Source organism: Camelus dromedarius, chromosome 14, assembly GCF_036321535.1.
Source record: "Camelus dromedarius isolate mCamDro1 chromosome 14, mCamDro1.pat, whole genome shotgun sequence".
Lineage (NCBI taxonomy): Eukaryota > Metazoa > Chordata > Mammalia > Artiodactyla > Camelidae > Camelus > Camelus dromedarius.
In genome coordinates this window covers 32,658,780-32,672,089 of record NC_087449.1, presented here as the reverse complement: position 1 = coordinate 32,672,089, position 13,310 = coordinate 32,658,780, and the positions used below count along the sequence as shown (strand labels likewise).

General features: G+C 55.9%; 1 protein-coding gene across 10 annotated transcripts in view; it reads right to left on the bottom strand.

Moving 5' to 3' along the window:
- Positions 1-12,940, bottom strand: part of LRP8 (LDL receptor related protein 8) — a 77,390-nt gene extending 64,450 nt beyond the window's left edge. For 9 of the 10 annotated variants that reach the window (XR_010383833.1, XM_031465160.2, XM_064493573.1 and 6 more), the window contains exons 1-2: positions 12,281-12,412; positions 11,374-11,493 (exon numbers count right to left, since the gene is read on the bottom strand). Coding sequence is in view for 9 of the 10 variants with exons in the window: in XM_031465160.2 (XP_031321020.2) it covers positions 11,374-11,493; positions 12,281-12,389 (229 nt within the window). In the remaining variant the exon portion in view is untranslated. Of the gene's footprint in view, positions 1-11,373; positions 11,494-12,280 lie in introns of all 10 variants that reach the window. The other variant, XM_064493578.1, reaches the window with a different exon arrangement.
- Positions 12,941-13,310: the final 370 nt, after the last annotated feature.

Genomic DNA, 13,310 nt, shown 5'->3' with positions numbered 1-13,310 from the left:
GAAGGGGTGGCAGAGAGAGCAGGGGCTCCGAGCACATGGCTGGCAGACTGCTGTGCCCTGGTGTAGCTCAGTTCCCGGTGTAGGAAGTACCAACTGGCTCCGTGGGACCCAATGAGGCTTCAGATACTGTACACAGGACAGGAATTGCTTACTACCCACATGCACAGAGTAGGAGTCTGGGGTTCAGGTTCAAGGGTCTTGCACTAGGCCCCCAACTAGGACGTGGAAGGACTGCAGTGGAAACCCGAGTCCGGCTGACACTGGGAGGCTAAACATGTCCCTTGTCCCTGCACCCCTGAGAAGCAGGTAGTTGTGCATGTTCGGGAAGGAGATGGGGGGAGACATGAGAGTGCCACAGACGCAGCAGATATAAAGCCAGTGACTATAGATATTAAAGAATCAGACTGGTCAGATGCAGCAAAAAAATTAACAGGAGGAAACCTCCAAGTGGATGGAGGTTCTGCTAATAAACAGTTGGTTCCTGCCCTGCATATATGGTTTAGGCCTTGTCCCCTGTGTGAGGAGGTGGATTTCACAGCCCCCGTTCCTTGCTCTGAGCCTCCTGGGCCTCAGGGAACAGGGGCAGCTCCTTGGATCCCCGTACCTGGGGCCTGGCCCTGGCAGAGCTCCTGTCAAAGCCCCGGTTCTCAGGGGGAAACAAAAGAACCCCAGAGAATTGGTCTGAGAGGGGCCTGGAGATGCCTGGCTCCCAATAAGCAGAGACCCCCAAGACGGGCAGGGACCTACTGATGGCCTCTTGGCAAGGAAGGAGCAGGGGTAAAGCGGAGGTGGGCCTGGTCTCTGGGCTGCGGCATTTATATCAACCTCTAGGTGGGGGTGAGTGGGTGCAGGCAGTGGGCTGTAGGCTGAGGCTTCAGGGTGGGGAAGAGGCTGCCATGGCAGGGCGCAGGCTGGGAACAGAGATTGCTGGCACTTCTCCAGCTACAAATAATTCCCCGCCACAAACAGCCCAGTGGGAGACTTTGGCTTTGGCTTGGCTGGTGTGGGAGGAAGAGCGTCACCCTGTCCCTGCAGCCTCTGTGCATCCAGAACAGTCACCTCCCTCCTCGTACACACCCCCTCTCTGAGCATGCACACTCTGTGCACACACACGTGTGCTGGTACACGTGGCTGAGAGATGTCTCTGAGGGTGACGGGGGCAGCAGATGGCAGCTCAGGGTCCAGGAAGTGGAGTGGGAGGGAGGCAGGAACACTGCCCTGAATATCCCTGGATTCATGCCACTAGGAAAGCCCACCCTTGGCCTCCAGCTATTCACTCCAGCAGCTTAACCTGGGCCTGGCGGGCCCTTCCTGTCTCTCATCAGCTGCCAACTCTCTGATGTTAAACGGGTGAACCAAGGCCCCTCCTAGATAACTATGCCAGGCCCAGTTGGTTAACCAGCTCTCCTTCTTTCTCTCTGCTTAACCAGCTCTCCCAGACCACCTAGGAAGCAGCCACCCCGGGGCCCCCAGTGCAGATGGCAGCAGGATGAAATGATTCCTACGGTCCCTCCTAACCTGAGAAGCTGCTGTTCTCCCAGGCAGCCAAGTCCTCCCAACTGGCCAGTTGACCCACATCTCTCCTCCTGCTATTTCAGCAGCTGCCCTCTTGCTGTGTCCTTGGTGAAGGAGGAAGAAAGCTATTGACGGTCCCTTCTACTTGGCTGTTCCCTCTGCAGGGATTATGGGCTTGGGAAGGGGGATGGAGATGCTCATTTTCAGGGCCAGGTTCTGGGCAGGACACTTTACATCAGCCAACACATCTCCCAGAGGTGGGCTCATTATTCCCATTTCAGAGACCAAGGATCTAAAGCTCAGAATACAAGACCCACACGAGGGACCCCGGCTAGCGGGTCACAGGGCTGGTGGCCTGACTTAATTGTTCTCCATCACTCTACTGCATCCAACCTCATCACCGACATAGGAAGGAGGGAAAGTGGCCCAAGGAACCTGGGCTTTAGGGCTGAGTTCTGGAAGTGGACCTTAAGAAGTCCAGCTACCCTCCATCGGCCTACCCAGAATCCACCCACAAGGCCAACTACGTTCCCACCAACACTCACCAGGCAGTAAGAAACTCGGGGTCCACAGGCTAGGACTGACCCTGAGCCCAGCACCAGGAAGAAAATATCTGCTCAGATTGCTGGTTGTAGTGCAGGTGGAGCAAGGATCAATGGGTAAAAGAGAAATGAAGTTCAGAGAGGGAGAGCTACTCACCCAGGGTCACACAGCAAGTTAGAGGCAGAGGCAGAATGTTTATAATGCTATGGAGGAGATGGATTCTACAAATATCTTGAGAAGAATGATGATAGGTTTTGTTCTCCTTTGTTTTCTTCAGTGGGGGTGGGGAGTCCTTGGGGCCAGAACACAGTTGTTCTTGCTCATTGTTTGCTTTGTGCGGCCTGGATCTGGCTACTTTGTCTGCCCCATGGGGCCAGGGATGAGGTGGCCCTGTGCTCAAGGAAGAGAGAGGTCCTGCAAGCTGCCCACCTGCTGGGAAGGGCCACGGGGAGATAGGGGAGCTGTGAGGCCGGAACACGTCTCCTTGAGGAAGAGCAGCAAGGCAAGGAAGAAAACACACACTCTCAGCCATGCTTTTCCTGGGAATTTGCCTTCAGGAAAGAATCAAACAAATGCACAAAGGCATAGTATGGATGTTGACCCCAGCACTGTGCAGAACAGGATAAAAACAGAACCAACTCAACAATCTATTAATAGGAGACTGTCATTAAATTATGGAAGATTCATGCAATAGAATACTACCCAGCCCTTTAAAACAATGATGTGAATCTACTGTTACTGACATGGAAAAACATGCATGATGTGGGGAGAAAACAACTGGTATCATGTTCAGTTTTGTTTTAAAGAAAAATGCACGTGTTCGTGTACAGCAGCTCGCATGCAGAGAATGTGAGGACATTCCCGGGAGGATGTGCAGCTCACATGGCAAGGTAACCAAGAGCGACTGCTATCTTCCTCTTTTCTGTTTTGTCTGTGTGTTTTGTTTTGTTTTTAATTACAGGGGTGAAATCACTTTTGTATAATCAGAAAAAGTGGAAAAATAAATGAAATCAATTGCAGTGAGTTTCAGCCCCATGCCCTCCCTGAACCTCACTTTCCTCATCAGGAAAATGGGGATGATAATGAACTCTTGCACCACCTCCCTCCCCGAATGGCTGTGATGCATAAACAAGAAAAGGCCATACTGTGGTTCTAACAGGCTGAGAGGGCAGGGAACTGAAACAGTCTCCAGAGGGGTGGGGAAAAAGTCCTTTGTGGCGCCTCAAGGCCAGTGACCAGGGGAGGGCAGTGGCCACATGAGCACTCCCGTGGACTCCCAGACTGGCAGACCCCAGGGAGGCTTTCGGCTGACTGTCCTATCATTTCCAAGAGGCAGATGTGTGAAGGCCACGAAAGGTCATGGGAACTGCGTGGACCTAGGAGCCCCAGGGCACTGCCTGTCTGGGTGACTCTCCCAGTCACCAGAGGGTGTTCTAAGCAGCCTGATAGTAAACTGGGTTACATACCCCCAAAGCAGCCAGCTTGTGGGCACCTGGCCTGGGTCCTGCCAGGGACACAGAGGTCAGACCACATGGAGGTCGAGGGTGGAGGCATGGAGCTCACAGTCAGGGCCCCCCCAGAACTACTCCAGCTGAGGAGCTATTCCTGGGGCCTGTGACATACAGCAGCTTGTGAGAGGACCCAGGGTGAGCACGGCTGGTGATTAAAACTGCCACCCAGGGGGGGGCATGCTTGGGGGCACCCAGGGGCCAGAGATACTCAGGAGGGAGCCAGTACACCCACTGACAGGGGCTGGCAAAGAGGGACACCTGGAAAGGAAGGGAGGCCGTAGCACAGCCCTTGTGTCACCCACTCTCTAGTTGTGACTGGGATGTGTGAATGTGTATCTCTTCCTTTCAGCCATGTCAGACTGCAACCAGACAGGCGTGGCCCCGTCCTGCCGCTGATCACAGGGCTGCCTGGGGCAAGTGACTTCACCCCTCAGAGCCTCAGCTCTTGGTGGTGTACAGTGATGACACTTCCAGGCACGGGCTGAGGGAGGTCTCGCGTGAGAAAGCCCGCAGCAGCGAGCACGCTCATGAACTCTTACTACAGTTAACAATATTATTTTAGATGAGTGCCCAGCAATCCGGGGGTGGGCAGCAGGGCCCAGGCAGGGGTCCCCATGTGGGAGCCCCGAGCCCTTTCTGTGCAAAAAGCCTGTGCCTGCCCTCAGCCTGAGAACACCTTGTTCCCTGGTCCCGCAGGGAAGTGTGAGTGGGCATGGCGGATTGGTGAGGCAGCAGGTGGGAGGCATACTGTTATGATCTCCCCAGGAACCAAGGATACCCTAATTCTGAGAAAGGGTCCCTGCTGACACCTGGAGCTAATGTCCAGCCATTAGGGCCTCCGTTTCACCTTCTGAAGCCCGGGGCCAGAAAAGCTCCCAAGTTTGCAAGGAGAGCACTGAGAAGCCTGCGTGCGTGGGGACAGCCCAGGCCCTGTGTGACTGTGGATGTCACCAGTGCCCTCTGGGTTTCAGGTGACCCAGCTCATGAGAGGTGGCCTAAGGTCCCTAAGGGATACCCAGTTCCCTTCTCCAGACTAATGAACCCCTCAAGGGCCTTCTCAGAAGCCCCTGGGTCCCCCACATCTGATCAATATCAGATTCTCTCCCTCAAAAGCAGGGTCCATTCATTCATTCACATGCCATCCCCAAATGCCTCCTCTGTGCCCAGTCCTGTGGTCATGTGGTCCCCCACCTCAAAGTGCTCAGACACTCCCCAGCAACCAGGAGCTCCCACAATGGGCTATGACAAGGGTGCACAAAGCCACGGGCATCCAGACACAGGAGAGGTTAAGTCACACCAGGAAGACAGGGTGGGCTTCAAGGAAGTGGCAATGCCCTGGGTTTTGAAGGATGGGTGGGAACAGAGAAGGACAATCCAAGCAGAGGGAAGGTATGTGTGAAGACCTAGGGCCAGGAAATTGCATGGTGGTCTGAGAAAGGAAGCCCAGACTTTGGATGACTCGGGCTCTTAGACCTTTCTGGAGGAAGGTTGGTAAATTGGGAATGACACTCCTTGAGGTCACCTGCATCAGAGATTATCACTGGGTCCTCAGTTTCCCTATCTGTACAGTGGGGACAGAAATCAGCACCCCACAGGCAATGGCCAAAGGAGGCCCTTGGAAATTGTGGACGGTTACACTCAAGGGAGGCTGGACAAGGTGGGGCCTTATGTGTGGTCTCCAGAGAAGAGGGTTCCCCTCCAACAGAAACTTGTAGCCCAGGGTGGCATTACTGGATATTGCAGCCACTCACCCTCTTCCTCCACGCCCTCTGAGCCCCAGGCCCTCTGACCACAACAGGGTAGAAAGAGTTTGGAGAGGAAGACTTGAGGAAGAGTCCAGGATCCAGAGCTGACAGACTTGAAGCAAATCCTGGCTCCAGCACTTAAGCATCATGATATTGGCCAAGTCACTTCTCTTTGAGCCTCAGTTTCATCATCTTGAAAATGGAAATAGTAAGAAAACAGCCTTCACAGGGTTGTGAGCAGCAAAGCTAATGAATGCAGATTGTCCAACATGGTGCCAGGCATGAGGGTAAGTAGCCAATATCTGTTAGTAGCAATTCCTTAGAGGGAGCTATTTATTTTGGAATCCCTCGTGCTCAGCACAAGGTTGGCAGAGCAGATAATACAGAGAAGGACCCGAGACCGAGGGAAGAACAGGGACATGTTGTGGGAGCTCAGGGACTGGGGGCGCAAGAGGACAAGAGGTCAGGGAAGGCCACCTGGGGGAGGCAGCATCTCCACCAGGCCTTCAAGGACTGGGTGATCTGGGTGTGTGGGCATCCGCGGTGCAGGTGTCACTGGTGCTGCTTAGATCCAGGGCCCTAGGGCCTGGTGGCACAGCCCCCACAACTCAGCCCCACACCTCCCCAGGCCCAGGACTGGCTTCCTGCGGGTGGTGCTGGTCGGAGGGGATGACTGCTGACCCCGGGCCAGGAGACCTCCACTTGGTTAGATCCCTGGAGGGCAGCACAGAAAAGTACACGCTAGCCTGCTCCTCAGCCCGCTGGGTTCTCCCTCTCCTCACCCTGTCCCTGGGGGCGTCTCTCTGGCTTCACCCGCTGCTGCTATTTCCCCAAGGAAGGAAAACTGTCAAGTCAGCTGCCTGCAGACAACTGAGGAGAGGAAACCAACCAGCCCTGAGGCCCACTGTCCTGGAACCCCTAGCAGGCCTGAGAAAGCCCAAGGACTTTCCGGAGGGGAACTTGGTCTCAGGAGAACCCATGGGGAGGCCCATGCGAGAGTCTTCAGCAAAACACTCCCAAGGCCTGCCGAGGCCAGTCATAGAGGCACTGACTGGGGCCTAGGAAAGAGAAGCCTGGGGCCTTCTGGGCAGACCCACAGGGGCTCAATCCCAAGCACAGCCAGGAAGAAAGAAGTACAAGGCCAGACAGGTGGAAACCAGCCTTGGAACAAGCACACGGCCGGAGAGGAGCCTTCCTCTGCCCCTCCCAGGGCCCTAGGCCACTCATTCACTGAGACCAACCAGGCCTGTTTGATTCATTTCTTCCCTCAGGCCCCCCCTAGGTACCCATCTCCACTCCCAAGTCCACCTCAGGGTCAAATGGCCTTGGGGCCACCTCCACTGTGCCCAGGCAACCCTCTGGCTGAGGCAGGTCCCAGCTGTGGGAGCCTTCAGACCTCTGGATAAGCAAATCTGGGCAGGAGTGGGAAGAGGTCCTCAGCAGCCAGGTACCTAGAGAACCCAGTGAAACTCAATTGCCATTCACTGAACACCTACTGCTTACCAGGCACATTATCTCATTTAACCCTCACAGCATCTCTGGGAGGGAGAGACTATTACTACCTCCAAGGCCATTTAGCATGAAATCACAGCTGGGACAGAAAACCAGGAGTGTCTGATTCAAGGCCACACTGAGTTATTTCAACACAGGTCTCTAAGTCCCCTCTCTTGACTTCTGTATCTCAGCCCTGGGGACAGAGGATAGCAAAGAGGGCTTCCTGGAGGAGGTAATACTTGCATTGAAGATTCTGAGATGATAAAAGAAGGTAGCCAGGTGAGGGAGCAGAAAGAGCATTCCAGACAGACAGAAAGGCACGTGCAAAGATCTGGTGGTGAGAAGCAGTAGGAAGGTCAGAGTGTGACAGGAGTTTGGTGTTGCAGGCTCATAGGAAGAGCAGGAAGGGGCTGGAGGGCAGTGGGCAGCAGAAGCTGGTCATCAAGGGCCATATGCAGGGGAGTCTAAGCTGACTCTGTGCCATGGGTACATGGGAGCTTTGGGAAGACTCTGAAAGGTGGAGTTGCCTGGTCAGATGAGGAAACCGAGGTTCAGGGAAAGCAGCCCTGTCTGTCAGTTGACTCCAACCAAAAAAGAAAATGAGGCTGGGCCTGGTGTCAGGGGTGTGAGAACCGGGCTGTGGCATACTGAAGACCTGAAGCGGGCTGCAGCCTCAGCTGGGAGCTGTGGCTAAGATTTAATTATGTACAAGGATTCTTCCCAGCAGGCCTCAGCACTCCTGCAGCCTGGCCTCGCCCAGCTAATGAACTCTCAGCCATGGGAGACCTCGCTGCAGCCACTCTTTATTAAACCTGGAATGGGGGGGGGGGGCTGGGAGAACAGGGCCACTTAAAGAAACTTGAACAAGATAGAGGAACCCAAGCACAAACTGGGCCACCTGTCTAAGCTGCCCAACCACAAAGAGAAACACAGAGGTCTTCCCAGAGCTGGAACCAGAGCAGGGGTATAGGGGGAATGCCACCTCAAGATGGGGAAACAGAGGCCTAGGAGGACTTGCTGGAGGTCACTGGCTAGCTCTTGACACAACGCACATTCCATAGCTGGGTGCCTACTTTCACACCCCAGCAGTTTCACTTAAAAATCATACACCTTCGGGCCGGTAACTTAACCCCTCGGTGCCTTTGTAAAATGGGGATAATGCAGGCACTTCATAGAGTTGCCCAATTTTATAGAAGAATATGAGGTGATGTGTGTCAAATCTCAGCACAACTCCTGCTCCACGGCAAGTGCTAAGTAAGTGTTCACTGTTGTTGCTGTTACTACGCTAGGAGCAAAGGGCTGGCTGGAGACCAGAACCCCTTTCTCTGCCCCCAGACACTAAGGAGCAACAGGAAACTGGGGCCAAGGCGCCAGCTTGCCTACGTGACCCAGGTAGGGCCAGGAACCCCACCCTTTCCCCTGGCTGGGCTGTCCCTGGGCTTCCTTGGGCCTGGCCCTCCCGCTTCCAGCCCCTTCCTCCACTTTGAAGGCCCTTTGAGCTGGGAACTGAAGCCCCATGAGTCTTTCCCTTCCCCATCTCGCCAGTCTTTCCGTGTCTCCAAAGGGCCACATCCCATCTGCTGTGGCTAAGGATCAGGACTTACAAGGCCTTAGTTTGAGTTCCAGCTCCAACCCCAAGGAGCTGTATGACTTTGGGGGAGTCATTTCACTTCTCTGAACCCCAGCTCTTCCTCTATAATATGGGGACCACATCACCTGCTTTTAAATGGTAAGCCCTGAGGAAATGGTATTAGTTACCATCTTTCTAGGCCTGGCTTAGCTGTCACTTCCTCCAGGAAGCCTTCCTTGGCTTCTTCCATATACAAGCTTCCCCGCCCCCAACCTCCATCAGCTGTCAGAATTCATGGTCTGCATTCTGGCCCCTTTGGAAGCTTGAACTCATTTTGCCTCACAAAGACTTACTTACATATTGTCATCCCCACTTTGCAGACCAAGAGGTACAGAGATGGGGTGGCTCAGGCCCTCTCACAGGGTGGAATGGTTGGAGTGGTCAAATATAAGGCATGGAGGCTGCTCAAGGAGGATGGTTCAAAGAAATGCAGCTTGGGCTGGTGGCCCAGAATGGAGGGAACTCCCCAGACAGGGAAGGAAGGAGTGACAAAAGACCATTTTCCAACTTCTAGCCCCACATAGCCACCCAAAGCTCCCACCCCTTTCTTCAAGATTTCCCTCTGGGGCTCCAAGGGGTCCCTTTCTAAAGATCTTGGTGGTATGAATTCCCTTCTCTTCACCAGCCCCACGTGAAGACTTTTTACATATATAATCTATGGTAGAAGAACAGTTACCCCCCATTTGGCAGATGAGGAAACAAGCTCAGAAAAGTCCTGACACTTAATATTAAGGGCAAGGCCACCAGCCTTTCCACTCCAAGCCCTCAGTGTCTGTTGCTTTTATTCACTAACTCTTTGCCTGTGACTCTACCTCATCTATCTCAGAATGAAAGCAGAAGCTCAGAGTGGCCATCAGAATGGTTCTGGTCCCATCCGGGGTCACCCAGCCATCTGCTACTTCACTCCCCCATCTTGCCCAGAGCCTGGCATGGAGATAAAAAAGCTTCCGAGTCACTCTCTTTGGGTCCTTCTACGCCACGCTCCCCATCACAGCAGACAGTGCCACTGAGGTAGAAGGCAGGCAGACATCCTGACCGAATTCTGACACTCTCAGCTGTGTGACCTTGGGCAAATTACTCAACTTCTCTGAGCCAGTGTCCTTATCTACAAACAAGGATGACAAGAAACAACTTCTGCTCTTCATGGCCACCCTCAAAACTGTTGTTATACAAAGCCAGGGAGATAACGTAAAACCAGCCCAGAAATGCACCGTTTCCACTTCCTTACCTCATTGTCAGCACTCCCCACTGTATGGGAACCACAGAAGAACAATTCCCAGGGAAGAGACTCATTATATTTTACCTTGGCCCAGACATTTTCATAATTTCAATAGCACTGGGAAATGGTCAGGGTAATAATTAGGCTAAGAACTCTGCAGTCAGAGGCTTAAACTCAAGCCCCTACTTAGCAGCTCAACAGTTGTGGGGCCAGTAACAAATTCTCAGTGCCTCAGTTTTTTTAGTCTGTAAAATAGGACTGTTCTGAAGGTTTAAGGACTTTATGTAAGATAAGCACTTACCACAGTGCTTGGCACACAGCTAACAATCAGCAGTTATTAGTTTCATTACTTTCAATTACATTACTAGAACTAGTCCTCAAAACCCAACAGGATTCATTATCCCAAGTGATCAGGAGAGGAAACTGAGATAGGTGGTAAAAATGCACCCAATCACAGAGCCAAATCTGGGTTGCATCTGAGAATGAACCTGAAGTCTGACTGGCAAACCCAAAGGGAGGAAAAAAACAGAACTCAAAAGACAACGGCTGTCCAGGTGTCCCTCTTCCTCTCTTGCCACTGTGTGGAGCTGTAGGCCTGTCCACCTGTTGCCCTCATCCCACAGACCCTGTGCTGCCTGGCCCTGGGTGGGTCTGTCCTCCAAAGTGCCCAGTGCCTAGCATACAGCAGGCACTCAGTAAGGAGGAATGAATGACCACCTTAGACTATATTTTCTAGAGTCTTGTTTTTCTGTTCCTGGAAACTATACTCCTTCCACGATGGCAACTGCCTGCTAACCTCTGCAGGTCCTACAGACATCTGAAACCGCACGCACCTCAAGAAAGAACTCCCAAGGCAGTCACACCCGGGTGTACAAACACCACACTCAGCAAAGGCAGCTGGCCACCTGCGCACTGCCAGGGGTTCACGCTTGGCCTCGGGATCCTCACACATCTTCCAGGAAACAAACGCTTCAAAGAAAGATGCCCTTCCTGCTCTGTGCCATGACTCATCCCCAAGCCAGGCTGGCAGGAGAACACGGTTGGCTAACCAAGGTGGCCCACAAAAAAAGTCTTCACTGTGACTAAGCAGAAAAGCAGCGAGCGCCAGCGCCCTCCCTGCACCTACTACCCACCGGATGCGCGCACGGGTGTGACTGAGGCGGGGCCAGGGCTGGGCCCCTGTGCCCAAGGCGCCAGAAAACTGCACCCCTTCCCGCTGCATGATTGGCCGCTCCAGCCACAGGGACCTATGGGGTGGTCCTCGCCCAGCCAATCAGGGGCCCCCGGGAGCCCAGTCATTCACAAAACCCAGCAGGAAGAGGAGCGAGGCTAGGCCCGGAGTCGTGTGGAACTTTGAAACACGCGCGCGTTCCGTGGGGCCAAAGCCGGAGTCCCGAAGGGCTCGATCTCAGAAAGCTAGACGCGTGCAGGGACGGTCGCATCGCCGCCCACAGTTCCGAACCAGCAACCCGGGCGTGGCGGGTTTTCCTCCCGGGCCAAGCCGCGCCGGGCCCCGCCCCGGGCCCCATTAGGACTCGGAGACTGCCCAGATCCCCTGCCAGGTCCCTAAGAGCCACCCAGCCCGGAGGCTGGGGGATCCCGGGCTGGTTCTTAAGAGGTAAAGGTCCACGCAGGTGGCCTGGTGGAGGCTGCACCCACATAAGCGTTGAGCAAGGGGCTCCCCACTGTTCCTTCCCGCCCCAGCCGACCACTCACGGCAGTCGTCCTCGTCGCTGTTGTCCGAGCAGTCGTTATCCTCGTCGCATCTCCACACGGAGGGGATGCAGCGCTCGTTCCGGCACCGAAATTGGTCCTCTTCGCACTCCTTGACCGGTCCTGCATAGGGGAGAAGGGGCGTGAGCAGAATCCCCGGAAAATGAGGTCCTGGCCGCGGGGACCGGTCTACTGGAATGAGGGAAAGGGAGCAATGCTGGAGCCATCGACCCCGGGGCCTCGGGCACCCTCGATCCGGAGGGAGGGCAGGATGGTAAGGGTTCCTGGGATGGCATGCCCGTGGTACGGCGAGGCCAGGCACACAGTCTGTGTCACACGACTTAGGCATACACCCCATTCAGAACACTCAACCGCACACACGGCCCATAGTCAGAGATCCACGCAGACACAGCCCATTGGGAGTCCTCAAACACGCCGCGACACGCGCACTGGCGCTGCAGGCACATCCCCCTCGCACGCAGCCCCCTCTTTCTCTGCAAAGCGCAGGGGTCGCCGGAAACGCATTGTCAGGCGGGGAAGTCGCCAGGCTCCGCTCATAGCCGCCGTGGAGCGCGCGTGTCAAATAAATTCCAACGGCGAGAAAAACACGGCCCACTCGAAACCATCAGTGACCACCCCCAGCAAAGTTCCCGCCCCCTCCCGGGTCCCCACTGCGCCCATCCCCCAGGAGCAGGTGCCGGAGGGCAGAGCCCACCACGGAAGGAGCCACGGGGCCCGGGGTCCAGGGTAAACTAAGAGATAGCTGGGTCCGAAGAAGCATATCCCACCCGGGCGCCCCTCTGCCAGGCCCAGGTTCGGGGGCTCCGGCACAACCCACCGCCAGCCGCCGTGCCACGCTTTGTTGGCGGCTCCGGCGGCGCCTAGCCGGGCCGGAACCAGCCGCACGCACCTTGGCCGTCGCGCAGTGGATCCGCCGCCGCCGCGAGATGCTGGAGCCGCAGCAGAAGCAGAAGCAGCAGCGCCAGCGGCCGGAGCGCGCCCCGCTCGGGGCAGCCCATGGCGGGCCCCGGGCTCCGGCCGCCGCGCCCCGTGCACCCCGTGCCGCCGCCGCGCCTCAGCCCGCCGAGTCCTTGCCGCGGCGCCGGGGCTGCCGCTGCCCCCGCCGCCGCCGCCGCCGCCGCTGCCGCCCGCCCCGGCTCCTCGGCTGCATTTCAAGCAGGTTCCGTGACGCTCGGCGGCGGGGCGGGCTCAGGCTGGGCGCGCGGCCCCGGCCCTGGGCAGCCACCGCCGGAGCGCGCACCCCCTCCCGCTGCCGCCTCCGCCCCACGCTCCTCCCTCTGACGCCTCCTGTCCCTCCTCCCTCATGGCCGTGGTCCACTCCTCCCTCAGCCTGCGCTGGGTGACCCTGTTCAGGATCCGCCGCGCGCTGGGCTCTGCAGACGCTGGGATGAACCGGGGGAGGCCTCTACCCCTAGAGGTAGCAGATGGCCCAAGGGAAGCAGCACAGGCTGCCTGGAGGAGGTGACTGGCAGATAGGAGGCCGAGGGGTGCCTAAGAGTGAACCCGGACGGGAAGGGAGATGTTCCTCGGTACACAGACCTGTGCATGTGCATATGGCGCAGGGGTGGTAGTGCATAGGAACTGGGGTACTGCATATCAGAGAGAAGCTGTGGGAGCGGGAATGGACCTCTGGGCCTCTCCAGGGCTCCAACCTAGGTATTGCACATCCGTGTAGCTGGTTAATGTGCCCACGTTTATCTATACATGTACTCTCATGTGACCACGACGAAGGATGTGAGGCAGGTGGCCTGGGCCTGGTGCACAGACTTGACTCATTCATCCTCATTCTGAACTCCATGGGGCCACGCAGAGGGACAAACAATCCTCTGAGGGACCTGCAGGGACAACAGGGTAGTCCTTGCTGTGATGGAGAAGGGTGGAGACTGTGGGGCCCTGCAGAAGGGATGCATCATCCCTAT